The sequence below is a fragment of the Corapipo altera genome, unplaced genomic scaffold (genome assembly GCF_003945725.1).
Source record: "Corapipo altera isolate COAL_440 unplaced genomic scaffold, ASM394572v1 1b, whole genome shotgun sequence".
NCBI classification, from domain to species: domain Eukaryota; kingdom Metazoa; phylum Chordata; class Aves; order Passeriformes; family Pipridae; genus Corapipo; species Corapipo altera.
Genome location: NW_020884881.1, coordinates 944,142 through 971,514, shown reverse-complemented (window position 1 = coordinate 971,514; position 27,373 = coordinate 944,142). Strand labels below are relative to the sequence as shown.

Here is a 27,373-nt window from a genome sequence, read left to right as displayed (position 1 = left end):
CAGGAACAAGTTCTGACTGATTCTTGTAAGTGATAACACCCTTGTTTGATGGTAGCATTATCAGTAAAGTACAAAAAGGGCTCCAGAAGGGTGGCTTTTGTGCTCTGTAGAAATGTTTAAAATATATAAAAATTATACTCCATGTTTAAATGCACCAGATGAAAAACAGCATCAAGAATCAACAAGAGACCAGAACCAAAAATGCAAATAATGTCAGAAGACAGTAGCTTTACAGAATGGAAACACACAATACCAAATAAAAGGTTGTGATAAAAGTAGCTGCAGAAGGTAAGAGTGTTCATCCTAGACTATTAGATATGCTGATAGATATTGTCAATTGAATTTATCCACGTAGTCAATTCCAAGCTAAGAACATTCTATTTTGAGCTTGGTCTGACGGAAAACAAAACCTAAATTGTTCTTTTTTTAATCTTTTTCCCCAAATAAGGAGATACAATGAGAGAAGCTGAGGCCTAAAAGCAAAGCACAAGACTTTTCCTTTGCATGCAGCTCTAGGGAAGACATGGATGTCTTAAGCAGTGGAAGAAAGCGAAGAGCACTCTTATCTTCAAAAGGTAAAATAGAAGAACTATGAACCAGCTTCACTTTTATCCCTGGGAAGGTGATGGAGCAAATAACACTGGAAACTGTTTCCAAATATATTCAAAGCAAGAAAGTGATGGGATAGTCATCATGGGTGTATGGCAGAGAAATCATGCTTGGCCAAACCTGACAGGCTTCTCTGACTGAATGACTCGCTTGGTGGATGAGCAGAGAGCAGTGGATGTTGTTTATCTTGACTTCAGTCAGGTTTTCAACACTGTCTCCTATAGCATCCTCATAGAAAAATGGATGAAGTGCAGGCTAGCTAGGTGGGAAAGCTGAACTGCCTGGCCTAAAGGTTTGTGATCAGTGGCACAAAGAACACTTGAAACCCAGTCAGTATTGCTGTACCCAGGGACTGATACTGCGACTAATGCCATTTAACATCCGCATTAATGACCTGGACGATGGGACAGAGCACACCCTCTGACAGTTTGCAGATACCATGAACTTGGGAGGAGTGGTTGATACATCACACAATTGTGTGATTGTTCAGGTTGTTTGACTCAACAGGCTGGAGAAAATGGCAAACAAGAAACTCAAGAAGTTCAACAAAAAGAACAATTGCAAAATCCTGCACCAGTACAGGCTGGGGGCAGGCTTCTGAAAGCAGCTTTTCAGGAATATTTGTCTTGGTAGACACCAAGGTGAACATGAGCCAGCAATGCACTCTTCCAGCAATGAAGGCCAACAGCCTCCTGGGCTGCATTTGGATGAGTATCACCAGCAGGTCAAGGCTGTGATCCTTCTCCTGTTCTCAGCACTGGAGAGGCCACATTCAGAGTGCTGGGTCCAGTCGTGAGCTCCACAGTATAAGAGGGACATGGACACACTGGAGCAAGCAAAAGGTCAGGAAGGTGATTAATGACTTGGCATGTGAATTATATGGAGAGACAGAGAGACGGGATTGTTCAGTCTGGAGAAAAGAAGGCTCAGGGGAATCTTATCAATATATAAATACTTGATGGAGTGAAGAACACAGAGCCAGACACTACTCAATGACACCCAGGTAAGGATAAGAAGTAACAGGCACAAAATGAAATACAGGCAATTAATTCTGTTTAGATATAAGAAAAAGCTTTTTCACTGTGAGAGCAGTCAAACACTGGCATGAGTTGCCCACATCCTTGTAGATGTTCAAAACCTGATGACTCAGCCCTGGGCAACCTGCTTGAGGTGACCCTGCTCCACATGTTGGACTAGATGAGCTCAGAAAGTTCCTGTCCATCTCAACATCTCTGAATCTGACATGAAGCATGAAAGAAAGGAAGACACATATTCCCTCCAAAAAGGTGCAGGTACCTAGTGGAGCAAACATAATCTTTTCTAAAGAGAAGAGTCATGTAATCTTATTTATTATAACATGATCACCCCTGACCTTAATGCAGCAGTAGTTGTGAAATGACACTGCTGGACTGAGCAATTTTTACATTTTAAACTGCTTGGGATCTAACCGTTTTGAATTCAGAGAATTCATATCCCAGTTGGTGCTTTGCATATCTTTAGTGGCAAGATTTTTCTACTGTTACTTTATTTAGTGTTACTTTATTTTTATTTGCCATTAGAATGAGAACAAGTTATTGCAAAAGGCCCCCACAAGTCTGAGTGGACATTGTATTTCTTCTAGTAAAAAAGTAGTTTACAGTAACCATATTTTTCAAGGAACTACCTCTTATCTACTACAGGACTAGCACTACTTGCAATGATACACTGGAAACACAAGCACTGGCATGTGATTGCTTATGGTGGTCCCCACAAAAACTGGCTTAAGCAATTACTGTGCTAAGGAAATGTGACTACAGATGTTCAATAGGTTGACATTCGTGCTCTTCCCTGACTGCCTTTCTGCATTTCACAAATTTTGCCTATTTTTATACAATGTTAAGGACACAAGCCAACCATATAAATAACCCACCTATTTTTATACAACTGCTACATTTAGCACTCAAACTTTGAAGAAAGCCAGTGTGTTTGTCAGGACAATTCTCCCTCAATGTTTCACCTCACTCCCCTGGTAGAGATTCAGAGGCAGAACCCAGACTCCTAGTGCCTAATGCTGCCATCTAACTAATAGCTGCTGCCCTCAGCAAGAGGAATTCCACCTCCTGAAAGATGGTTCAGTAGGCAGATAACTGCCAGCTTTAAAGATCCTTTCCTAAATCTGCAGTACTGGGAACTTCAAAATATTGATAACGGACTAGAGTCCACCACTCTAAACCCAGCCCAGCTCATACAGTGAGAACAGGGTTGGCCACCTGAGTTTGTTGAGTTTCCATGCAGGGCCTTGAAAACCTGTCACTGGTATAGAGCAGGGCCTGGAGCAGCGTGGGCACAGCCTCAGCTACCATTTAGAACAGTATATAGAGCCAAGGCCTTTCTGTGATCCAGTCCATCCCTCCAGCCTTCATCCTTCTGGCCTCCGATCCTTCCCTGCTCAGTAGTTCCCTTGTCCTCCCTGGTACCAGCACCTTTGCATGTGGGTGAATAGGGATTGAGAGAAGGACCTGTTGATCCATATGAAATCGGATGTCTTTTCCCTCTCCAAGCCTGCCTTTCCAGGGGGTCCTGATCAGACTCCAGGAATCTGGCTTTCACACGGTGAAGCCTTTTTTGTTCAATTTTAGAGCCTCCTAGTCGTAGGCTTTCGTATGGTTCTCACAGCCTTAAGTGTGACGACAACCACTGTGAATACAAACCTGTCCGGATCCTCAGACAGTCTGGAATAACGACTTCAGAGTGATGTGAACGACCGACTTGTGGCTGCAGGCTCCCGACAGAAATAACCTGCGAGAGCAATGCACACTTCAGCATCAGCCCACTACCCACCTCAAAAAGGCAGGGTTTCAGTGTCTTCCTCTTCTGGGGCCATTTGAGATGTCTCTCATTTCCACCCCCACTACTTGGCAGAGGATGTCAGCGAGCCCGGGGTCGCTGGCGCGCACAGCCTCCGCTCTCCCCTTCCAGCACGGCGTTCCGCCGTGTGTCAGAGCCGGATGGAGAGGGCAGGATGCGCTTCCCACGGCGGCCCCGCTGCCCGGGACGCGGGGCAGGGCGCACCGGACTAGCGCTGCCAGGGAAGTTCCCCGGCCAGCAGCTGCCCTTGTCGGGAGCAGGGCAGCCGAGCCCCGTCGTGCCGTGCGGTGCCGAGTCGTGCTGTACTGTGCGGTGCTCTGGCGGGTGCGGCGCTGCCCTCTCTTGCCCTTCCTGGCCATTCGCGGGCCGCTATCCCCGCCGGGGCGGGCGAAGATGTTAGCCCGGCCCCGGTCCCGCCCCTGTCTCCGCCGGCAGCCGGTCGAAGCAATTCCCAGGCAACCCGGGCTCGACCCCCTTCCCAAACCCCGCCTCTCCTCCCCGCCCCTCCGCTCCCGCCCGGCAGCCGCCGCCGGTCGGAAACAGTCCGTGTGTAAACTCGACGTGTCCGGAAAGGTACGCGCCGCTCCCCACCTCGCTCCGTGCCAGCCGCCGGGCGCGCCCCCCGAGCGCGATGCTGGACCCTTCCTCCAGCGAGGAGGAGTCCGATGAGCTGCTGGAAGAGGAGCGGCGGGACGTGCTGGTGGCGGCGGGCGGCGGCTCTCCGCGCTCGCTGCCGCCGGCGCCGCCCCGGGACTCTCGGGGCAGAGAGGCCGGGGCGGCGCGGGAGACCAGCCCCAGCCCCTCGGTGCTGAGCGAGGGCCGGGATGAGCAGGAGCGCCTGCAGCGAGAGGAGCGGGAGAAGCGGCTCCGGCTGCAGCTCTACGTGTTCATCGCGAGGTGCATCGCGCACCCCTTCAACGCCAAGCAGCCCACAGACATGGCCCGCCGGCAGCAGAAGGTGAGCCCCCGCCTCCCCGCTCCCCCTGCCCCGCCGTCTCCCGCGGGCCATCCCGCAGCCACGGCCGCCGCCGCGCTCCCGCCCCGCAACAGGTTGAGCGCCGCCCCGGGCACCGGGCGGGACACGGCGCCAGGAGCCGCCGGCGGCATCGCGGGCGCTGCGGGAGCAGCTGCTGGAGGGCTGGGTTTGAGCCCGCCTTCTCCAAAACAGACCCTTCACCTAGAAATCCATCGGTCACCGGGGTGAAGTCGTTTAAGTTTTTAGAGTTATGCTTAAAGTCGCCGTGCGAAGGGCACAGGAGCGCAGGGAGCGGGCGCGGGGGCGCTGGGGCCGTTCTGCCGTGGAGGATCTGTTTCTGCTTCTCGGCGCTGCCTGATGACTGGAGTTAAATTTCCCAGAGGTGCCTTCTGTGAGTCGCGTTCTGACCATCAGTACCCAACCCGAGCAAATTAAGCCATAATACAGAGGTGAACGAGAAAACTATTTTGTTTCATGAATTATTAAGTGCGCTCTCTCTGTACATAGAAACAATCAACATGCGCGTTTGTGATGAGAATGGCCTTCTAGTGAAGGTTGACCAAAATTATTCTCTGCACCTTGTACATCAAATACAAGCTTTTGAGAACTGGCAGGTGTGTGGTAGGGATTTTTGCTTATTCTCACTTACTTTTGAGCTGTTGAATAGGTAGAATACTTAAGGCATTGCATTTCCAGATAACCACTTAAAAGCTCAGTTCTTGAAATGTTTGGTCTAAAAAGTTTGCGTATTTTTACTGTCAATTCTGTAAACAAACAGACCAATCCAAATCAAAACAGAAAAGAAACAAACAAAAAACCCCATTCCACATAATTTTCCAGAAGGACACAAAAAAGAATTCATTTCCACTTGGCTTTTTGTGATCTTGATGCTTCCATATCTCTAAGGGTTTGTAAAATTCAATACTAAATGTTTTGGGTTGTTCGAAGTATGTCTGCTATAGGTAATTGTGCTTAGTGAATTCTCTGACAAGTTAACGTGGCAGTAATAATAAGATTATTTCTGAAAAAATGTTTTGATTTTATTAAGTGTTAGGTGCTTAAACTGTGGAACCTGTATAAAGATATCTTGTAAGCAGAAAGCCAAAGAAAACGTGTCAAAATGAGAATTTTCACCCCACCGAAGATTACTCACCCCAAAACAGAGTCACCATAGAAACGAGATTTTGAAGAGACATCTGGAGGTCATCTGAGTGTGACTTCCCACTGGACAAAGCCAAAGTGAACTTGATGCAGTGTTGACACCAATCTAGGTTCAAGCAGGAGACTCAGAAGCCTCCAGAGATGAGATCCCACAGCCCATCTGTGTGACCTGCTCCAGTGCCACGTTGCCCTCCTCTTGATTAAATTTTCCTAATCAGCTTCCAAGTTAAGCTTGTGACTATCAATCGCAGAAGATACTGGGTATTTAGAAGTTCTCGCTTATCTCAGTCATTAAGCATAGGAACTGTTTTAAAAATAACTACTGTATTATTTTTATTAATAAAATGTCTGCAAATGCAGAAATAAAACTGTTGTGGATTTAACATATGACCAATGAACAGAGTGATTGATAGAATTGACTTGATACCTAAAATTACATGCTACTCCTGGTAATTACTGTTTTTATGTGAACTCTGACTTTTGGGTTAATAACTGTATGCGCAAAGAGACTTTTGTCATGTTTAAGAATTTAGCTGCAGAACAATGATGTCTTTAGCTGGTCAGAAAATAGAGTTTTTAAATAAGACATAACACAAAATAATTCTTTCTAGGAGTTGCATTTTTGTCTAGGAAGTAATGAAATGCACATTACCATCCTTCCTCTTATTTGACACTGTGGTATATATTACCCAGTGAATATAGGGTAGCAGAAGTGGTACTGAGTTTTGAGAGTTCAGAAAACCTGCTTTGATAGTTCGAGATTGCTGAGAGCTCTACAAAGGAGCCCTCTTTTGTGTCTAATTTCTGCACTCTGTGCTGCACGGTGGCCCTGTGAATGAGAGTACAACCACCTCTCTTACACCATGTCCTGAAGGAAGACACTTTTGGAGATGTGATAGCTGGTCTAGAGAAGAGATGACTGAGAGGGGACCTAATCAATGTATATGAGTATCTAAAGGGGGGTGTCAAGAGGATGGAGCCCAGCTCTTCTGGGTGGTGCCAAGAAATAGGACAAGAGGCAATGGGCAGAAACTTATGCACAGGAAGTTCTACCTGAATATGAGGAAGAACTCTTTACTGTGCAGGTGACCAGGCACTGAAACAGGCTGCCCAGAGAGGTTGTAGAGTCTCCCTCACTGGAGATATTTAAGAACTGTCTGGATGCAATCATGTGCCATGTGCTCTGGGATGACCCTGCTCAGACAGTGAGGTTGGACAAGATGACCCACTGTGGTCCCTTCCAACCTTACTCATTCTGTGATTCTGTGATTCATATTCCATGGGGTAAAAGTCTGTCTTATTTCCTGAATTAATTTTCTCTCTGCCAAGGTATGATACAGATATGGATTCTTCCTTGATCTCTTGTTCTTTTGCTTCACTTCTGACTTGTGTGATGTGACTGGCTGTCTATTGTGAGCTGGACTGAGGTTCCTTACCCATGTTGTTTAACTGGAGCTGTTAACTACTGCATGCCCTGTCCATCATCAGTAGATAAGTGATCCAAGACATGGTTTTGAATCAGAACCTTTGATGCTGTTTGGTTCCAGCTCCCTGCCTCTTTCAGCTTGTGCACTCTTTGTAATGCTTTTGCACCAGCAGTCTTTCTGATAACCTAAGAATAGTATCCACCCTGCTTAAGAGCAAAAGTAATTTGTTCTTTCTGCCAGTTCATTTGGCATATTGCTGAGCAGAAACTGCATTCTGCAGTATTTTAATGTGCTGCATTCTTCCTTTTTAATGTGGAACATATTATCCAGTAAGGGTATGAGAAAGAATTCATATATCAAATATCCTCAACTGTACTGTAATATCAGTAAGGAAATGGGTTACAATATGGCTGGCTTCTTATGTTCTTGCTTTAGTATCAGATTAAAATACACTATACAGTATCTTGAAACCACCATACTTAAAGGACTGCGTAATACTAATTAAAGAATTTTAAATGCAGGCAGTGTTTCATTCCTCTGTTGTCCTTTCTTCTTCCTTCTTGCTAAGTAAAATTAGCTCTGCTGTATTGTGATAGATAAGATTAACTAAAAAAATCAAACTCTTAAGAAAAAAAAGAAGTATTATAATTCACCAGAGTCCATCAATTCCACTGACTTCTTTTTAATGACAAATTTAATGTCATTTAGCCCAAGTTTTGCTGATTCCCATATTTTTATGGTAAGACTGCGTTTGGTTTTTTTAAAATTTTTAGGATATGTGGTAGAAATACTTTTTTTTAACTGTTCAGAGTTAGTTGGTGGCCTGCTATTACATCCTATCTTATTTTCTTTGCAAATAGATTTTTAATAGAGGAGGAATAGGCAAATATTGGAGATGTGGAGCTGAAACATGGTGTGATTTTTCAAGGTTGTGTGGCAAATCCTGACGAAGATGGAGTTTTCTCTAAAAAGTAGACCTAATATGTATTTAGTAACATTTTTTCAATAGATATTTATGGACATTTATTCATGTATTTTCCTACTTTTAGAGAAATATTAATGCATTAATGCATTACATATGATTCTTTTGTAAAGCAAGGTTTGTCTGTCCCTGGTTTAAAGAGACCATAACTTTTTTGTAGTTACCACTTTTTTATGAGTCCTCTTGAACGTATTTCTGCATTTTTATTTTCTGTGTCTCCACTCCTCTTTGTTTCTAGTCTCAGCAAAAGAGAAGAAGAAAATACTTAACACATCCCATTCTTCTTCCTTGTGTTCTCCTACCCCAGCCAAACTGAATCTCAATCCAGCAGATTGAGTTGGTCTGTAGAATGAGATTGAGGTGGTGAAGGAAATGCATTGCTGTTGTGACTTTCTTCCATCAAGGAAAAGTGGTGTCTGTGAACATACACTGAGTCAGTGATTAGATGATGACCTTGGTAACTGCTGTTTATACTAATCAGTTGTACACTTGTGTGTACCTACTGAGTTTTACTCAGGGAGTACATGCCAAGGGCAGGTTCTATATCTGGGAGACAAATCAGAGTTAAAGTTCCTGGGGAAGGAAGGGACAATGAAATGCTACAATTAATTTAAAAAAAAAGTTCTTCCTGTGTTTTAATTCCTCAACATTTTAAAATTTACTCTGGTAATCAAGTGGCCACACAAAAACCCAAGACTGAGGGAGAAGTAACACTCCTAGGCTAAACAAGATTTCATAATGCATGAAAGGCTTAGTACATCAAAGCTGATAATTCAAGTCTTGCTTTCATAGGTGATAAGTAGCAGAAGTATTTGATCTGGCTGCATAAAATTCGTAACTGAATAACTTTATTTCCTGAATACTTGATGACCATTTTTTCTCTCCTGTCCAGCTGCTCAATCACGAGTACATCGAAAACATTGACTGCTAGTTAACTCTCAAAGTAGGAGCAGTAATAAGAATTTATTTTCATCTGAATTCTGTGAGTTTGTTCGTATCTGTTTCTTGGAGTTTACCTCTAAAGAAGAGGTTTACAGTAATATGTGTCCACTAAGTAATAGTATCAGGAAAATGCTGGTTGTGGGGATAGACTTCATTCTCTGGATCCCAGTTTTATTCTCAATGTTTTTATTTCTCCTGTCCCAAGCCCCACATTTCCTTGCTTTTGAGCTGGTGGTGTGTATCTACTTATTTATTGACTAAGCATATTTTGGAAAAGAAAAATCGTCTCTTGACTTCTGAACCTGTTTCATAAGATGTTGCTTTCTGCACTGTTAAGGTAGCAAGGAGAGTACATCCAAAGCCATTGTTTTTGGGAACTCTAGACACATTTAAGAGGAAGAGCTTAGGTATAAAACTTTGTTATCTGGTCAAAATTCTGCTAAAGAGCTTTCTAGGAACATCTTCCATTCCTACCTTCATTGTTTCCCTTAGAAAAATTTCAGGGTTTTTTGTGGTGTTTCAGGAAGTCATTTTAAATCAAGTTTGTTTGCCTTATTTTCCCCCCATGATGCTCTAAGCTGTGTGTATTTTATTTGCAGGCAAGTGAGTATAGAGTGTTTTGGTAAATCCTGTTGAAGCCCATAATATAGTGGCCTACAGAGCTCTATACATGTTGAGACAAGATTATTCACAAATAGATCTTTTTGCCTCTGTCAGAACTGGCTCTTTGGGGAAGAAGCTGGTTTTGCTTGCAGTAGGCAAGTTGCTCACCATTGGCAATTGAATCAACCCATGGCTGAAGAAATACTGAAGGGTGACAAGAGAAGCAGAGCCTTCTAGTTACCAGCACCACTTCAGAAATTAAGGTCCTTCAGAGTTTTGTTTTAATCTTAAATTCTTCTGTTGACCTGCCAGCTCAGAATTGATAGCTGGGGCTTGGCCAAAAGCTAGACAGTGTGCTGGGAAAACCAGGAGCTGGTAAACAGCTGTGTTATGAAGTGAATTTGTATGGACAGTCTGCAAACCTAGTATACTATGATGAAAAATTCATCAGTCTCTTCTTTTACTTGCTTGTTTTGTTTTCCCTGCTTATTTTACCTATACTTGCCTTTGAAATTTGATTATTTTTTAGTTATTATTATTTGATGGGGCAATTTTATGTTTTTTTCTGACTGAGTGACCCCAGGTTTTTTCTTTTTTTCTGTCACCCACACAGTTTGACAAGTGTGTTGACTTTGTTGGCACATACCCCATTTAAAGTGCCTGAGGAAGACTAGTTATTAGGAGCTGACGAGGAGAGTTTGAAGGATCAGTTGATTGTCTCTATCTCTGCAGGAACTGTACAGGGAAATTGGCTGGCTGGGCTGCCTTGCATTTCTCACCCTTTGCAGTTGTTATTCTCACATTATATTTTGTGTATCTGAACTGCTGTAATTGGTGACTGAGAAGCAGAAATACCAAATCAGCTCACCTTGTCTTTAATCCTTTATCTGAAATTATTTGAAAAATATATCCATTGCTGCCATGGAATAACAAAGCTGGTGAAAATGCTCTTTTCCCCTCTGAGCCACACTTCTTTACGTGTATCTAGAGAGGGGCAATATATCAAAATAACCATTACCGTGTACTGTCTTTAACTATACAGTATTGCCAGAGCAGAAAATGCTTGTTGGTTGCTAGTTAACTGTTCATTGAATTATGCATTTCTATAAAAGCAAATTTTCATTTTCCCTTCCTTGCTCCTCCATGCACACCTGCTGTCATCAGTTCATGTTTGGAGACACTACTAACCACTTGCCTCTCCATTTGCATGCTGGTTATTAGAGTTGGTTTTTCTCTTTCTGGCTTTTTACCATTTCTTTTTCATATTGGTAAAAATCATCCTGAAGTTGCTTTCGCAATGTACTGTTTTGCTTTTTTAATGTACCTCTGTATTTGTGTTCTACTCTCCTGTTACCCTTCTTTCTATTTTGTGTGTACATGTCTCCTATTTTGCTAGCTTACCATATCCCTATCTGCTGCTGCTTCCCTTGCTAGAACTGGAAAGCTAATAGCTCAGGGACAAAACTTGTTTTCTGAACCCAAGAGGTGTCCATAGGGGAAGATGGGATGATGTGTTGTCTTCTAGGAAAGTGCTTGGCTTGCCTCTGCTGATTGAGGGATGTGTGTTGGGGTGCCAGTCTTTGTGCCTTGACTCTAGTTCTATATTTAGTTGTACTGAGCCCCAGTTAGTATGTTACTCTGTCTAAACCAGGTGCCAGCCTCTAAGGTTTATAAACTCTTTAATCTTTAAGTAATTTTTCATATAGGGTTTTTTTTTGGCACATTAGCTGCAAACATGACTCCTATATTTCTGTCCAAGTTACTCCTCTTGCTGCCAGCTGATGGCAGTGGCATGCACAGGTCTGGTACTTCTAGCTATTGCCATTCAGGATGGGAGGAAGGGAGAGGAATAGCATTTACTGAAGTCCTGTTCCATTTGCCTAGTACCTATCTCCAGTGCCCATTTCTGCCTAGAAGTGCTGGCACTGAATTGAAAGCAGCTCAGTTCTTGTGTGTTGCAGCAGATTCCCCCAGGTTTCAGAGTAGCAGCTGTGAAAAGGCAGTTTTCAATTTGTTGCTGTGTGTGGGAAACTCTGAGCAGCAGGAGAGATGGAGTGTTTGCATGTCGATACCAGGCTGCATCAGTTTAAGTTTGCATTTTGAAGGTTATTTTCTCAGCCATAAGCATTGAAGGCTTTTCATTTTGTATTTAAAATTCTCTAGAAGTTGATGGTAGTTATTAAAAAAAATATATATGGTTCTTATTTGTTTTGCAGTGAGGAGAAAAAGCATATGCTTCTCTTCAAGCATGATTACTTGTATGCATGAAGTCAAGAATATTCTTGAGTGTTTTTCCTGTCAGGAAGGGGAAAAGCATTAATTAACAGTATTGTGAAGAATGAAGTACAGTGAGTACTTTTTTAACTACATGACCTGGTCAAGAAAAATTAGAAAAAGAGAAGTTGATTGTACAAGATTTTTTCTCCAGCTCTGTTTCCATTTTTCTCTCATAACCATTAATTATTAATTTATCTTCAGTTGTCTTGTCTGTGAGGTTTTAGAAATAAAGGCTGGCAGCTTCTGTGTGATAAAAGTGCTGGAGTGATACTTTGAGTGAAAGTATAGATACCCCCAAAAAATCCTTGGGATAGTACTTTGAGTAGGCTTGTTTGGGCTGTAGATGAGGACATGGAAGAAAGGACAAAGCTGGAGAAAAGTGGATAGTCTCAATATTCATGTCAATAATACAAAATAGGAACAGTAAAGAGCTGGTGAGAAATGTGGGGCACAGGAGTTGGAGTCCATAAAAATCAGTAGTAGGATATAGCGCACTGGGAAAAACTGTTTTTATTCTGTAGAAGATTGGAGTTGTTTCTTATGTTTAGGATTTTCTAATGGTGAATTCATGAGTTTTCTGTTTTTTAAAAATATCTACCTTCAGGCAGTCTATGCCAAATGTTTATCTTGCTGGCTTTTGCTGGGAATCATCTCCAGTTTGTGCCTATTGCTCATACATTCCTTCATTTATTTCTAACTTATGTATTCTGAGGCCTTTTAGGAAGGTTGTTTCTTGTTCAAAAGTGTTCTACGTATGTTTCGCCATTCCACTGTTTAATACATCAAATATGCATTAATGCTAAAACATTAATATTGACCATTTTAAATATTTTTTTTTATTTTGATCTCTTTATGAATGGAGCATAAGCAAAGAAAAGAAATAAAAATAAATAAGAGGTTTTTTGGTATAGATCTGATATTAAATCATTTTAGCAATCAGGTCCCCTCTCACTCTCTCTTTCTTCCTACAGCGTCATTAAAAGGCAGAGAATTTTTCAGCCTCTTACCAGTGGGAATTTAAGAGTAAACAGTGATATTTAGAGATAGAAGTTAGCAAACTCCACTAGAAATTTTTTTTTTTTTCAGTAATCATCAGCTCTCTGAGTTGGAGTATTTGCCTGAACAGACACTTAGATTCAGTTTGTGGTGACTTAACTCCAAACGCAGTATCATTCTCGTAACCACACATATGCTTGTCTCAGTTTAATGAGACTGAAGTGTTTTGCTAAGGAGGATGAGTTATGAGGAAGACCAAACTCCTCACTCTAAGCAATTGTAAATCCGAAATTAAGAGGCTCCAATTGAGGAAGTATGGAGAAAGAAAAAATAACGGCCCTTTATTAAAGGATGTATGTGTATTGGCAGAACAACAAAAAACCACAAAAACAACCAAACAGTAATTCTGTTCCCAAAAATCCCCTTCAGAAAGGAAACAGTTCAGTACTTTCTGCCTTTTGGCGCAGTTCTAACCACGGTCAGCAGGGGGCGCTGTTGGGCTCTGGCAGTCGCCGCGTGGGGCCCCCGGATCGCAGGAGAAGCCAAAAATGGAGATCTTCCCCCCCACCAAGAAGGGGAGGGGGAAAAGGGGGTTCTTCCCAAGAAACTCAAGTGTTTGTGGCTGGCTGTGGCAGGGATTTTCCCCCCTTCGTTGATGGGCACAAGCCGCTGCCAAACACAGGAGCAGAGGAGGGAAAGGGCGACCTTCTCCCCAAAAGGTTCCTCTGCAGATGAGTCAAGCCTCTCTGATGAAATCCAGCCAGACCTGGGCTGGGGGCAGAACAGGGCACAGGAAAATGGGGCATACTGGGGCCAGAAAACAGCCAGATGACCAGGCTGAAAACAAAGTCAACCTCGGACCTCTCCAACACACACCCTCCCTACAGTCAGGGCAAAAGTGAAGTGCCTCCTGTTTCCGAGGAGAGAGAGGAAAAAAACCAAACTAATCACCCCTCTCCACAGTCTTCAGAGGGCCATCAGCTTGGAATGTGGATCTGCTACAAGGACCCCTGGTGGTCTAGTGGTTAGGATGCAGCACTCTCACCACAGCGGCCCAGGTTTGATTCCCGGTCAGGGAAACTCCCCTGGGCAGATGGAGCTCGTCAGCCCTGTAAGGCCATCCATCTAAGAGAAGGTCACTGTAAACAAACCTACGTCCTGAGGACCTCGCTGCCACCATCCAAGCTCACTTGGCCCTGGCAGATGAACCTCAGGATTAAAGGGTGGGCTCAGCTCAGCGCACACTGTGTCTCACCTAAAAAATCCACTGCGCAGGCTCAAAGAGTAATGACCTTTCCCAAATCTTCGTTCACGAGGACTGGCCATGATTGGATCTGCTGGTTAGTTCTTTTGTCTGGGTCAGTCACCTTAGGCAAAACTACCCTCCCCTGTTCAACATCCTCCCCTTATAGTGATGCATGGAAAAGAAAAATTCCCTGCCTGGTTTTTTAGAACAAGTAAGGCTATGACAATGCTACACACAGTGGAGGTTCTGAGCTTGCTAGTACATAGTTATGAAGTAATTACAAGCATTTTACCTTAAATATTCTGTGAGACAAGAAATTTCAGCGTACTTTGGCTCCCAAATTCATTTACTTTAAAAACACCACTTGAGATTAAGGCCAGCTTTTAAAGTTATCTTGTTGTCCTATCCAAGTTTTTAAGTACCCTTACTTAATGTTTCCAGGCCGTTTTCAGTGGTAATAAATGTTACAAAGTGACCAGTTGTGTTTTGTGACTATAAGCCTTCTATTTTACCACCTACAATATGAAAACCAAAACATCCTACAAAAGTTGTCTGAGAATTACAAGATCTAGCAGCCTGTGCATATGTGGATGTATTTTGCTTGTGTGTTGCTGAAAAGGAAATGTTATTCTTAACTGTGTAATATAAAGGTGATCTGCTGGTTCTGCAGATCAGTCACTCGCTGGCATCAGACTATGTGACTATTTTTGTGTGTGGCTCTCTCTCAGACACCCTGTGTGTAAGATATACCTTACAGGACTTCTGCTAGAGCCAAATGAAGATTTGTTTGTCCCCTCTTTGCCCTCACCACCCACAGGCTGAGGTAAAACGTCTTTACTTTCTGAATTACAAGAATGGACAGCAGTACACTGTCCCTGGGAACAGGGCTGGTATTATCAGTGGTCTTTGCTTGGCTCTGCCTCAAACTTTCTTGGGAACAACTGGATTCCAAGAATCTTTCTCCTGCCTTAATACACCTTGCTGTCTGTAGATGAAAAGCATCATGTAAGAATTAGAAGTATTATTTACTTAAAATGGCAATAAAATTATTCAGATTATTCCTGAACTGCTAGCTGTTTTGCGTGTTCTGGATATTTAATAGTTTATTAACACGTTAATTGCTAACTGCAGTTGTTAGTCAGAACTCATTGTGTAATGGCCTTCAAGAGGTCCCAGAGGTATGATAAAATCAGTAAATTGGTTAAAGCTTCCATACATGACCCTCTTGCTATATTACAAGCTGTGTCTGTTACAAGTACACTTAATTATGCAGAGCAGCACACATGGGAAGGAGACTGTACAGGCTGGCAGGGTTCTGTTTCACTGCGCAGATGCACTTTTCTGGTGTCACACAGCTTGCCAGTGTAGATGTGACTTCAAAGAGAATCAGAGAGATTTAATATAAAGCAGCTAACACAGAGTCAAGAAAGAGAGACGGAACCTAAATGAGAGAAATAGCAAAACAGGACAGTCGCCTTTCTGAGCCATTAAAGCAGGACAGAATATGCGATGCAAACATAAAAACAGCTGAAGTAACAAAGTAATAAGAGTCTTGCTATGTCTGAAGTTAATTAGGGACAACAAACTGCCCCTAATTACTGAAAGTGTGGGATCCTCAGCAAAGCTGCCTGGGATACTAATTAAAAGAACTGATTATAAGAAATAGAATGAATAATTAATGACTGAGAAATCATTTTCAAGAGTATCTCCAGAGAGCAAATAAAGTGCCCTTGGAAAATATTGTGACACTCTGAGCCATTCACTGAATCTAATCCTGCAGATAGACCTTAACTGGTTTACAAGTGGTTGCTGTGCTTATACTTTCTAGTGCTGAGGATAATAATGCTGGTAGGGATTAATAGGGTCAGAATGACAGGTAAAATAGGAACAGTATTTCCATTTTAATATCAAATGCTCTTTTCAATTTTTTTTTAATGTATGACTTCACTAGAACCTTATGAAATGTACTGTCATAGTATATTTTGTTTTAATAATTGGCTTTCCAGTAGTCTGCTGTTCATAGAGCTGAGAGTGCTTGCAGAGGGCAACATCCTCTCTGTGTTGATTATTACATGTGTATGTGTAGCAACTGTTGGCCGTCAAGTGTATGGGCCACCAAATGGACTGTGATTTTTCTATGTTCTTGAAAAAACAGCAATATGGAAATTATATCTGACAGAAAAGAAAAATGAAAGTTTAAAGATTTGTCTTCTTCATAAAAAATAAAAAATTAACTTATTAATAAGTTTTTTTATCCTAAGCAGTTCTTTAAAGGGGCTAATCAGGAGCAAAGTTTTATGCGGGCACCTGTTTGAGTGTTCCTGCCTAATTGGGTACTCCTTAATTTATTAACTTGAACTGTCTTAAATAGCCCTAATACTCAATTATATTGACACATTTATAGAGAATAAATAAAAATAAATGCTTGGAAGCATGGATCCTAGTTATAATTTCCTATGTGGTTCTGAGTATCTGCTGGAGGCTGAGGGGGGATGCTGCAGGTTCCCCAAAGCACTTGAGTGCACATGGAGGCAGCCAAGAGCGACATGAGTGCCTTTAAGTAATTAGGCTGTGAGACCAATCCACTGTTATGTGGTGTCCCTCCAGACAGGCCTAACATTTAATTCTCACTGATCAATTTGTGATCATTGTAGTGAGCCTCCCGTTATGTGGAATTCATGTTCAGAGATGGAGCAGACCCAGAACTGAAATACCCATGTCCTTTGTAGTGTCTTTTAGTTGTTCTGGGCTTCAGTAAATTCATCAATATCTCGTTGGTCCCATAAGGTTGTGTGTTGTAGTGAATTGATTAGTATTTATTTGGTCTCATAAGGCTGTATGTTGTAACTCTGAATGTATTCACATGCTGGCAGAAGGGAAGCAATTGACTCGTGTGTGCTCGAAGTGAGACCGTGACCATGATCTGCGGCTGAGGCAGAGGGTCCTGCTGCTGGTGGTGCATCCCGGCTTCCTGCGTGCTGTGGTTCTGCCAAATTCCCTATGGGATGTGAAAAACATGCATTTGTGTGCTTATATATAAAAGAGGGGGGAGACAGTGTGTGTATATGCATAAGAGAGGCACGGAAAAAAGCTACAGATAATAGATGATAATAGAATGGGTGCTTCCACTTATGAAGTTTTATGATTGCTATTGAAAAAAAAAAGGATCTCATTGGTTTTAATGAAGTTACACATTGAGCATAAAATACTGACATACAAGTTACTTAATACTACTACTTTTTCAAAAATGTCTTTTTTTTATTCTGTTTATTGTAGTAGAAGTTGTAAATTGCCATTTAATTTCTTTAAAAACAAACATCACCCACTCCCGATGCCCCAAACCAACAACAAACTCAATATCCCAAACCCTGCAGGTCTGTATTTCTACCTCAGCTAAGTTTGATAGCTACTTTATGTAAAACAAACTCCTAAACTTTGTGATAAGGAAGGAAAGATGTCCCTATCACTTATGTTAATAGTAAAAGTTTTATTTTTTATTAATATTGAGCTTTTAGAATTGATTCGATTCCTTAGGGCTAGCTCAAAGTGTGCCCTGTTGAAATCAGTACAATGAATTTCTACTATTCTGTTTCTGCTCTTCGAGTTTTACAGGGTTAAGACTTACATATCATTTTTGGTTTTGTATTTAGGATGGATTTATACCTTGGCTGCAGACTCTTGCTCTGGAAGCATATGTGTTCTCAGCATGAAGGATAATTTATTTTCTTAATTTGATTCAAATTGGTTTCTTTTCATATAGTGGAAAAATAAGTTGTTCCAACAGGAAAACAGCTATCCTGGTTGTGTGGTTAAAAACAAAAGTAAAAAAAAAATTATTGTCCTTTGCTGCACAACTTACCTTTTACTCATTCTGACTTCATTGAGGCTACAGAGCTGCAAACACAGCTGTCATAAGAAGTTGGTCCATTTTTGGTTTGATAGTGATGTGGTTAGGGTGGAACAGCTTCTTCATATTAGTGATCAGACAGTGTTGCCTCAGTGCTGATAAGGGGGGTAATGCATCCTGATTATAATAGCTGGAGTGATGTGTCATCTGAGGGATTGGGTAAAGAGGTGTAATGAGCTGAAGCTCTGAGCAATACAAATGGTCAGCAATGCAAATCCATTTCAATCTGTAGTGATGGACAGCCTGGAAAATGAACAGAACTTCACAATAACATTAAAAGAAGATAGGTAGCCTCTAACCTTTCCTTTCCAAAAAGCTGAAGGATTCAGAGGAAGAAACTAGGTCATTTTGTCAGTGGAGTGAACCCATCCTTGGACAGTATGTGCATATGTGTGTGTAAGGCAGGTTTCAGGTAGTATTTACTTATCACAGTCATTCATATGAATAATAAAACCCCAAAACTTAGGGTACTATCGAAATAGAAAACTGTTTCAAAATACTTGTAAGTTGCTTGCTAATTTTAAGACCAATAATTGTAAGCCAAATAAAGCATTGAAATAATTTGTGTTGTTGGTTTGTTGTTGGGTTTCATTTTTTTTTTCAATAGAAAGTAAATAAATTTGTGCAATCAGTGCAGAAGAGTGAGAAAGATTATAGTGGACTAATACAGTTTTAAAGAGGGGCTGATAGTCTGAGTTAGGGACATAATTTTTGATGCAGTACCTTCCAAACAGTTTTATGTGTGTGTTTGCAAATTGTGTGCATACAACTTAGGAAACCAAGGGCCATTTCTGAAAGGTGGCACAAATAAGATAGCTGTAGGTTGTCCCCTCCGTAGTTATTGTGTTGAACGAGGTATTTTATTCACCTACCAGTTCACAAGATTCTTTCTGAATCACCAAATAGTTACCAGGGAATAACATCTCTGCTGCCAAACAGCTCTGCTATCATATTTGTGCCTTTAATGATACCTGTTTAACTAAATGCTTTGCTTTTGACAGAAAATGTAATAAGCCAGGCTAACAAAGCTGCTGTGCCTCAGGTACACCAAATAAGCATCCTGGCAAATATCATGGCTGAATGAAATTGTTGTTTTGGTGTGGGATGGAAAGATTATCTTGCAAAATCATTGCAAAGCTGATAAAGTCTTCAACACACAAACAAGTTACTGTGTATCATACTTGTACAGCAAATGGAAAGGGACCTCCCCACTTGAGTCAGTCTCGTGTCCAAACCCAAGATGTCTCTTTTATAAACAGGTGAAACTTCAGTTATTAGGTATCCCCACTGTTTTTCCTTACTCCGGTGGTTGTAAGACTTTTGCTTCCCAGCAGAATGCATTTGCAGTTTGGTTTATAACCACTTACTGTTTCGTCAGCTCTGCCCTTCAGCTACAGTAACAGCTTTTCCTTCCTGAAGGATTTAGTAGAGGATGGTGCCTCATTCCCCTATATGAAACAATCCAAGGTCTGAACCATCCCTCAGGCAGTAGTCTCTCGCCTTCTCTGATTATACTAACAGCCTTTATCTTTTTGCAGCTGGAATTAGTTTTGCAGGTGGAATTAGTGTATCTTCCTTCTCATGTCACATTAGCATGTACCTGGGGTGAGCTGAGGCAGTGCGTTTGAAACCTCAGGTCTGAGTAGCCAAGAATGAAAATCTCACAGAAGTTCTTGAGATTCCTGGCCTGAAGTGTGGGATGCTGAATTTCACCCCTTTTCTGTTACCACAGCTCCCATGCTGGCTGTGTTTTCCGGTATGTTTTTTTAATTCCAGTATGGTTTCTTTATCCACTCTGTGTGCTAATGCATCCCAACCTGGAGTGTCAATATCAGTCTTCAAATTCAGAATGTCGTTTTCCTGTTCTCTTTGTCATAACAAGCATGAAAATACTGCATTTATGCTTAATTTGCAGGTACAGCCCTCCAGAACTTTGCAGCTACCTTTCCTGCTATTTCTTTATCACTTACCCTCATGTTTTTATGGAATCTTTTTTCCCTTTGTGGCAGTATCTCAGGTGCTTAACTGTTGTCTAGATAAGATCGACAATATTCTTTTAGTCTGGAAGCAAGAATAAAAAGAAAATTTGTATTACTTGATTTTTGTCATCTCTTAAATAATTCTGATAAATCTGGGACTTTGTAATCCTTCCCATTCTGGGTCAGATGTTGCCCCATTACCCTGATTCTAACCTTATTCTTATATTCTTCTCCTGAGGAGTCCATGGTCCTCTGAATATAGAGACCTACTGCCCTCTTTTGGGAAGGAGGTTTCTTTGGGCAATGCTGGATAACTTTCGGACTCATCTAAAGAATTTGCACACTTCTTCATTCAGGGTACTCAACTCTTGAGATGCCTGAATTGACTAACTCCTCTTAATTCCTTAATGTAGAGAATAAATTACCACTTCTCAGTTTCCAGACTAAAAAGATCTTTCTGACAAAATTCAAACTGCTGAGACCAGATTTGTGTTCAATAACCATGACTATCAGCAAAATCTCAAAATAATTAATAATTAAATTTTTAATTTTTCCAAAATCATTTTTCCAAAATAATTGCCAGCAATTAAGTGCTGCGGTGATAAAGAACAAAGCATGTTCAGTGGCACAATTCATATGAATTCAGTTGCAGTGTTACTGTGTGCCTTCTTTTTTATTTGTTTTTTAGCCCAACTGTCATCAGTAGTCTTGAGTTCCTGGTTGTCCAGTAAGCTTGTAAAAAGGTGGTTTCTGACATTCTGCCCTGGCCACATTGGGCACAGTAAAGAGCAGAGTTTGTTAAACATCTGTTCTGTCAAGCTTTTTGTTGACCATGGGAGATTAAATGGCCAGGACATGTTGGTTTCTCTGCAGAATGTGTACAGACTTGTGAATTTTTACTGTGCTTTTCCATATGACTTGAATACTTGTAGCAAGCATCTATAACTGCTGCAGCATTTGGAGTGAATCCTTCTCTTCAAAATATTATCCAGTATGCTGGAGCCAATGTTTTTGTTTTCAAACCCACTGACATGTATATACATTAATTTTCTGTGAAACAAGAGACATAGATTTGTGCTTCCTTCCTAACTTTCTTTCCTTTCTTTCCACCATAACTTTGTGGTTGAATAGAGCACAAGAATGAATGACTTCTGGCTCTACATCATCTTTTATTCTACCTGTAGTGCTGTAATTCAGTCATCTCCCAGCACTGGAAAGTTGCAAGGAGCCTTGGCCTGTCTGCCTTACTCCTACTCAGCACTTTTAAGTAATTATAATTTTAGGAAAAGCTGTTACAAAGAATGTACTGTGAATTATTCTAAAGGTCAGTCATTACTTTTGTACATCTTGAGAACAGTGCTTGTGCTTGTGCTGGGGACTAAGTGAATCACTTAAAAAGGCTGGTTCTTGTTCCTGCAAGGTTTAATTGCGCAAAGTTAAGCAAACCTTACTAACCACAACTCTTCCCCTTCTCACGCTCCTCAACTATACTGGATTTTAAAGGGGAAGAGAGGCATCCTGTCAAATTAACTTGTTAGTCTTGGTAAAAGAGTGCAGAACTAGGAGCTAGAGGAAGGAAAAAGCTCTCCCTTTGAAAGCTCTAATTTTTGTATGCTTTGGTTATGCTCTCTGTGCAGAACAGGAAGGATATCTAGGTATTGCTCCTCTACTGTCACTTTGAAAATAGCAGAAATATTGAAAGTTGATTTCTGTCTGAAGTTTGGAAAGGAAATTGCATCTCCAGAATATCAGACCAGCCCCCAGCTCATTATGCAATAGCTTTGTGGTAAGACCATCAGCTTATCTCTTCTGGCATGTACCTAATCACTGTGCCAGGTTTTTTTCTGTGACAGTGGGAGAGATGGAGATCAAGAATCCTATTCTGTTACTTTTGGTTAGATACATAAATTACCAGCGCGGTGTCTACTGAAGTTTTCTTAGGTAGCTTTTTTAGGGTTAAAAATAAGAATTTACTTCCAACTTAAATGTGAAAAGCCTGTGCTGAGCACCTAAAGATCTGTCAGTCAGCCCCTCCTGGTGATCCGAAAGGGAAGTGTACTTGATAATTGTATGTGACAGGGTTAGTCCAGTTTCTTTTTCCAAAGCTGAATTGTTACTGTTAAAAAAAACTCCCTTTAAAGCAAGTGCCTACTATAAAAAACAACAAACAGTAAAACCATCCTCACAGTATGCAGTGTTTTTATGAGTCAAAAAACACAGATTTTCCACCCTACAGTCTGATTAAGCCTTTGGTGTCACTTCAGATGCTTCTGGGTTGACTGGGAACCTCACTCAAGTTAACTGAGCAGAGGTTTAAAATGACCTCTGGAAAACACTGTATTTTCTTCCTACAGTTTACTGTTCCATTTGTAAGCAGAAAGCTACATTTCAGCTATCTCCTAAATTTGTAAAACCACCTGCAACGAACTTAGTGATGATCTTTTTTTCATGGTAGGGCAGTGTTTTTTCTTGTCTGTCAACTTAAGTGAAAGACTAGAAAATAAAGCCTGAACATAAACTAAAGCTGATCAGTGAGTTCTCACTAGATTGAAATGGGTCCTAAGCTTTTCGGAGGAGAAAGCTGCAGCTTCCTCCCGTGTTTAAATATGATGGAAGGCAAGACACTGTAACTCAAAGTGAAGCAAAGTAACCTATCCATTTGGGATTTTGTCCTTGCTGCCTGTCCATTTGTACTCCTGCTTTGTGGTGCCAAGGTGACTTGCAAATCTCTTTCCCCAGGCTCCCTAGTAGCACTTCCCATTGCCTGAAAAGATTGCTCTATAAATGCAGATCTGTAGTGGTCACTGTTTGAAAGTGTCTTTATTATCCCTTGGGTTTGAATTTTACAGCTTTCATTCTACTCTGCTAATTCCCCTATTGGCCTGTTTTTGTCACACTTGTCTTTGAACGAGGTTGTTGTCAGCCGGGAAGTCTGGGAGGCTTTCAACGGACTTCCTTTCATTGTTTCCTTCAATCATCTGATGTTGTCTGGCCTGCTATCATATTATTAAATGTGTGTGCTGTCCTGGAATCACTTACCCTCCTCCCATTCACCCACTATGGGCATCTGCTATGCCCTGCTTGGATCCAGGTATTTAGGCATTGTGAGAAGGGGAACTTTTTTTTGGTTCAGTGGGATTTTGCACAAGTAGATGCTTTGTGAATATATTGAATATATATACAGAGAGTAATAGCTTTAAGACTATTTTCTTTTTTTTCTTTCTTTTTCTCTTTAAGAAGGGAACAAAAAAATGGTCACACCACTAACCTCTAATTACAGTAGCTTCATAGAGACCTGCTTGATTTGCCTTTTGAGCTCTGCGCTCCATCAGGTAGGTTTTGATCAAATGCATTCCTGCCAGCATTCAGTTGTTAGCATTCAGTCTACATTAGTCACCAGTGAATTATGGTCTGTGATATGGTCCAGGTCCCATTGCTCTAGTTCTTTTTCTCTTTATTGATTTTCATTCTCATTTTGATTATTGCCCTGGTCTCTCACTGTATGTTTCTTAGTGCTTTTATTTTGTAGCTTTTCAGAATGAATATCCATGAGTCATGATTTGAAATAAAATGCTAATAATGACATAATTCAATGCTTTGAAATAAACATTTCTGAGATTGTTCCTTTCAAGTGGTAGACTTTGAGAAAAATCATACCACTCTGCAATGATAAGGCAGTAGGAATAAATAAAAAAAAAAAAAAGAAAAGGCCAGTAAACTTCAACATTTTAATTTAAATACCTCATTCTTGATTAGGTTTGCTAGCATCTGGCAGAGTGAGAAAATTTTCTTGGCCATTTCCTTTAAGCAGAAATGAAGAAATTAAATCATGCGGAATTAAAACTGTGATAATATGGTTTTTCCTAATCTACAGAGATCTGAAAAATGGCTAAATAGTGTTGTGTCCCCTTCCTCTATGGGTTTCTGTCTTTATCAATATGCAAATGTCAAATGTCAGCTCCACCTAGTTGTCCGGAGGGGTGTAACATGGTAGAGCCAGCCTTGCATTAAAATAGGCAAATTAGAGCATGGACTACTGTGATATGCAAAACTGGATAATTTTTCACTGTCTCTAGTCAGTTGCTGAGTCTGTATTTCTGTGTTTGTTTCTAGACTGAGAGATTTCCCCACTCAATTTCAGTGGTTTCAGTGGTTTGCTTCTTCCTGGAAGTGGTATGTTTTAAAGAGCTGCTGATGAAAGTGGGAAGTACTTCTGGTAAAAAAGTTTGTGTCCCTTGTCTTTCTTACCTTAACAACAGCTCTCTTGAACTCAGTGAGACCATGAGATGCAGCTGCAACTGCAAAAGTTTTATGATATGCTTTGCAGAAGAACAGCTCCCATCCTCACTTCTGATTTATAATTAAATAGTTGAGATAATGTAATCTGAATATTATAATTTTGATAATTATTTTCCAAGAGTTTAAGTATTAGCAGAGCAGTAAGGATAGGCAGATGAGAAGAGGAATAATTTGTTCTGGGGAAGGGCAATCTGGATTTTCCCTTATTGGTTTTGATGATTGCCCTTTCTTGAATGTTTTGACATGGGAGAAGACTGTAGGAGGGTTAGTGAAGAAAAATTCTCAGATTTTTTTTGGCAAAATTTTCCAGAACTCAGAATACTTTTAGTTTAGGTAGTATAATGTTTCCTAGTAATTGATATTTTTAAAAAAATTAATTGGTTTTACCTGTTTTGACAATGGTACCTCTGAAGGTCAGACATGAATAAAAATAACACCTCCAACTGCTCATTTGTCTTGCTCTTCTGCTTTGAAGATACTAGTTTAGTCAAATTAATAGTAATTACAAAACTCTTGGTGGATGGGAGCCTACTGTTTATGACTGTAAAGATAAAATTCAATTTTAGAGAAGGGACAAGCATCTGAAAGACTTGGGTAATTTAAATTCTGGTATGAAACATTAGTTGTCTGAGGCAGATCTGTTATTATTTGACTGCAAAATTCCTGTTGAGTTAATATATAACTTAGCAGTTACTATTTGGTCTGTGGCTTAGGAGCCTGGAGGTGATGAAAGGACTTTAGTGTTGCTTAAGTGAAGTCATACCAATATGAATGGGAACTATTGCACTGCAAATTAGGTGTATGGCAATAGCAGTCAATGACTAGATTCTAAAATATCTTCTTTTTTTGATATTTCTTTCAGCCTCCTGTTCAGAAAGGGACAGGCTGCAAATTTATTGTCATAAAATGTGTTTGTGAATCCGCCTTAGACGGAATTGTTGATTTTTGCTAGGTGTGTACTATTCTTATGTTTATACAAGACTTCTGGGTGGAGGAGAAAAATACTTGGCTTTAAACCAGATGGCTCATGGAGAGTGTGAATTTATTCGTTAAGATATGACTCTAGGACTTCACTGTATGTAAGCAACATAGTCATAATTTTTTTTTCAATTATTATTTATTTTAGATTACTTTGTAGCAGTTGTTTGTAGGAGCAATATGATGTGGGTAAATATGCCTGAAAGTCCTGCATCTGGCTGTCAGAAGTTGGAAATTTAGGCCGAATTTGCATTATTTACATAGCTCTGAAATTTAGCAGAAATGGAGATCAAATACCAGGGAAAAATTTCCTTGTCAAAAGATGAAGTAGTGTTTACAGGAGGCTCACAGAAAATTGATTGACGCCAGAAACATCTGGTATTTTGGGGTAATAAAATGCTCCACTTTCAAAGTATTTTGTAACCTGTGATGCAGGATGGAAACTGAGAAGGATGGAAACTGAGAGATGCAATGTTTTGTGTTGGCCTTTTTAGTGACAGTACAATTTTTGTGCCCTTCATGCAATGAATGAATACGTGTTCCTTACACTATTGTGCACTGCAACCACTCTTCATATATTTTGCAAATAAAAGAATGGAAAAATTGCAGGGAGTATAGTAATTATTGTAAATTACAAGATTATCCATTTAGTAGGATTATTTCTCTCACTTCATACATGAAGAGGCTTTATTACTTCTCAAGTGCTGTAATGTTGAAGTGGCAAATATTGTCATGGATGTAACCAATGATTCAGAAATTAGTTAGCTAGTTTTAAATTTTTTATTTAACTGAAGAGATCAGTATGCACATTGTAAAGCCTCAGACTCACTCAATAAGTTTCTTAAAGGGGCCTAGGATTTTTATACCCTGAGGCAGGTGCAAGGGAGAAATGCAACAACATTCTCAGGAGATTAATCAACAAACTTTTTTTGGAAAATTCCAGAAAATAAGGGTACTTGGCAAATGTTAAAGCAACATTCAATCAAAATAAAGCATTCCACAAAGCATTGACTTAGCAAACCTCTAACTTGAGGTTAGCCAGATTTCAAGAAGAGGAAATCAGGGGAGAAAGAGAGAGAGAGAGGGAAGGAAAGGGGGCAGAGTAGTCACTGCTTGAATTCCAGCACAATCTCAAGTACTGTAAAATCTGAATGGTGGGCCGCAAACACGTGCGTCTTTGTGCTTTTGCATTTATCTGCCTTGGTTTCTCAAGGCCTTCCCCCCAGATGGGGTTTTTGATGTGCCAGTGCTAGTAGCCATTCTGGGCTGGTCCAGAGGCTACACTGGTGGGGTGTGGAGCAGTGCACTATCCCACCTTGGCAGAACTTGCCCTCCCCACCTCCCTCAACCCTGCCCCCCTGCACTAATTGTGAGCCAGTAGCCATTTTCTCCAGTCTCTTGCACACATGCAAGAAAAAAACCTTGGGAAGGGGCAGGTTCATTAAGATGTATAAATTTGGGTACACTTGTCTGGACTCCCATTTGGTTAGTGCTAATCTGGTGAACACAGACTGGTGTGCATCAGTTCTTTCATAAGTTCATCCACTCATTTTGGGCTGGTTATAATATTCCTGCAGTAGAGTGAGGTGACTTGCTCTCTTGGCTGCACTGACTGCATGGGTAATATCTCCACTGAGCATATGGAGGAATTTGAACACCTCCAATAATGAAGACTGACCTTTCTGTTCAGGGTTTTGACCATTCTTATGGGAGAAGAAAAACTTTCCATAGGTCTAGAGAAGAATTTTCTGTGAGTCAAGTTCTGTAGGCAGTGTAGGTAGGACACAGCTGCCTGGATCTCTGGATAGTGGGAAGTGCTGAGCTGGAATGTGATGGCTGCAACTAGTTGTGGTAAGGAATATCCATGTGGCTGTGTCATAAGGAAATATATCCTGCATCCTGAAGTGTTACCAAACTGTTTACAATATAGAATGTATCTAGAGTTGAATGTGGCTGTTGCATGCATATTTCTGGTCTTAACACATTGGTTTTTTTTCATGGAATCTCTTCCTTCAGACCAGAATTCATCAAATCCAAAGTGAGTATGACTCACACAATATTATTTTGCTTGCATGAAAAGGTGGAAGAGGGAGAGAGGCCCTAGGAAACCTCTACTTTCTTCTATTAAAACATCTCCTTCTGAA

At 40.9% G+C, this 27,373-nt stretch overlaps 1 protein-coding gene across 20 annotated transcripts in view; it reads left to right on the top strand.

Moving 5' to 3' along the window:
• Positions 1-3,982: 3,982 nt before the first annotated feature.
• Positions 3,983-27,373, top strand: part of CADPS2 (calcium dependent secretion activator 2) — a 288,249-nt gene continuing 264,858 nt past the window's right edge. For 11 of the 20 annotated variants that reach the window (XM_027639613.1, XM_027639607.1, XM_027639593.1 and 8 more), the window contains exon 1: positions 3,984-4,414. In XM_027639613.1, coding sequence (XP_027495414.1) covers positions 4,088-4,414 — 327 coding nt within the window. In that variant the 5' untranslated portion in view covers positions 3,984-4,087. Of the gene's footprint in view, positions 4,415-27,373 lie in introns of all 20 variants that reach the window. The other 9 variants (XM_027639602.1, XM_027639608.1, XM_027639605.1 and 6 more) reach the window with 2 other exon arrangements.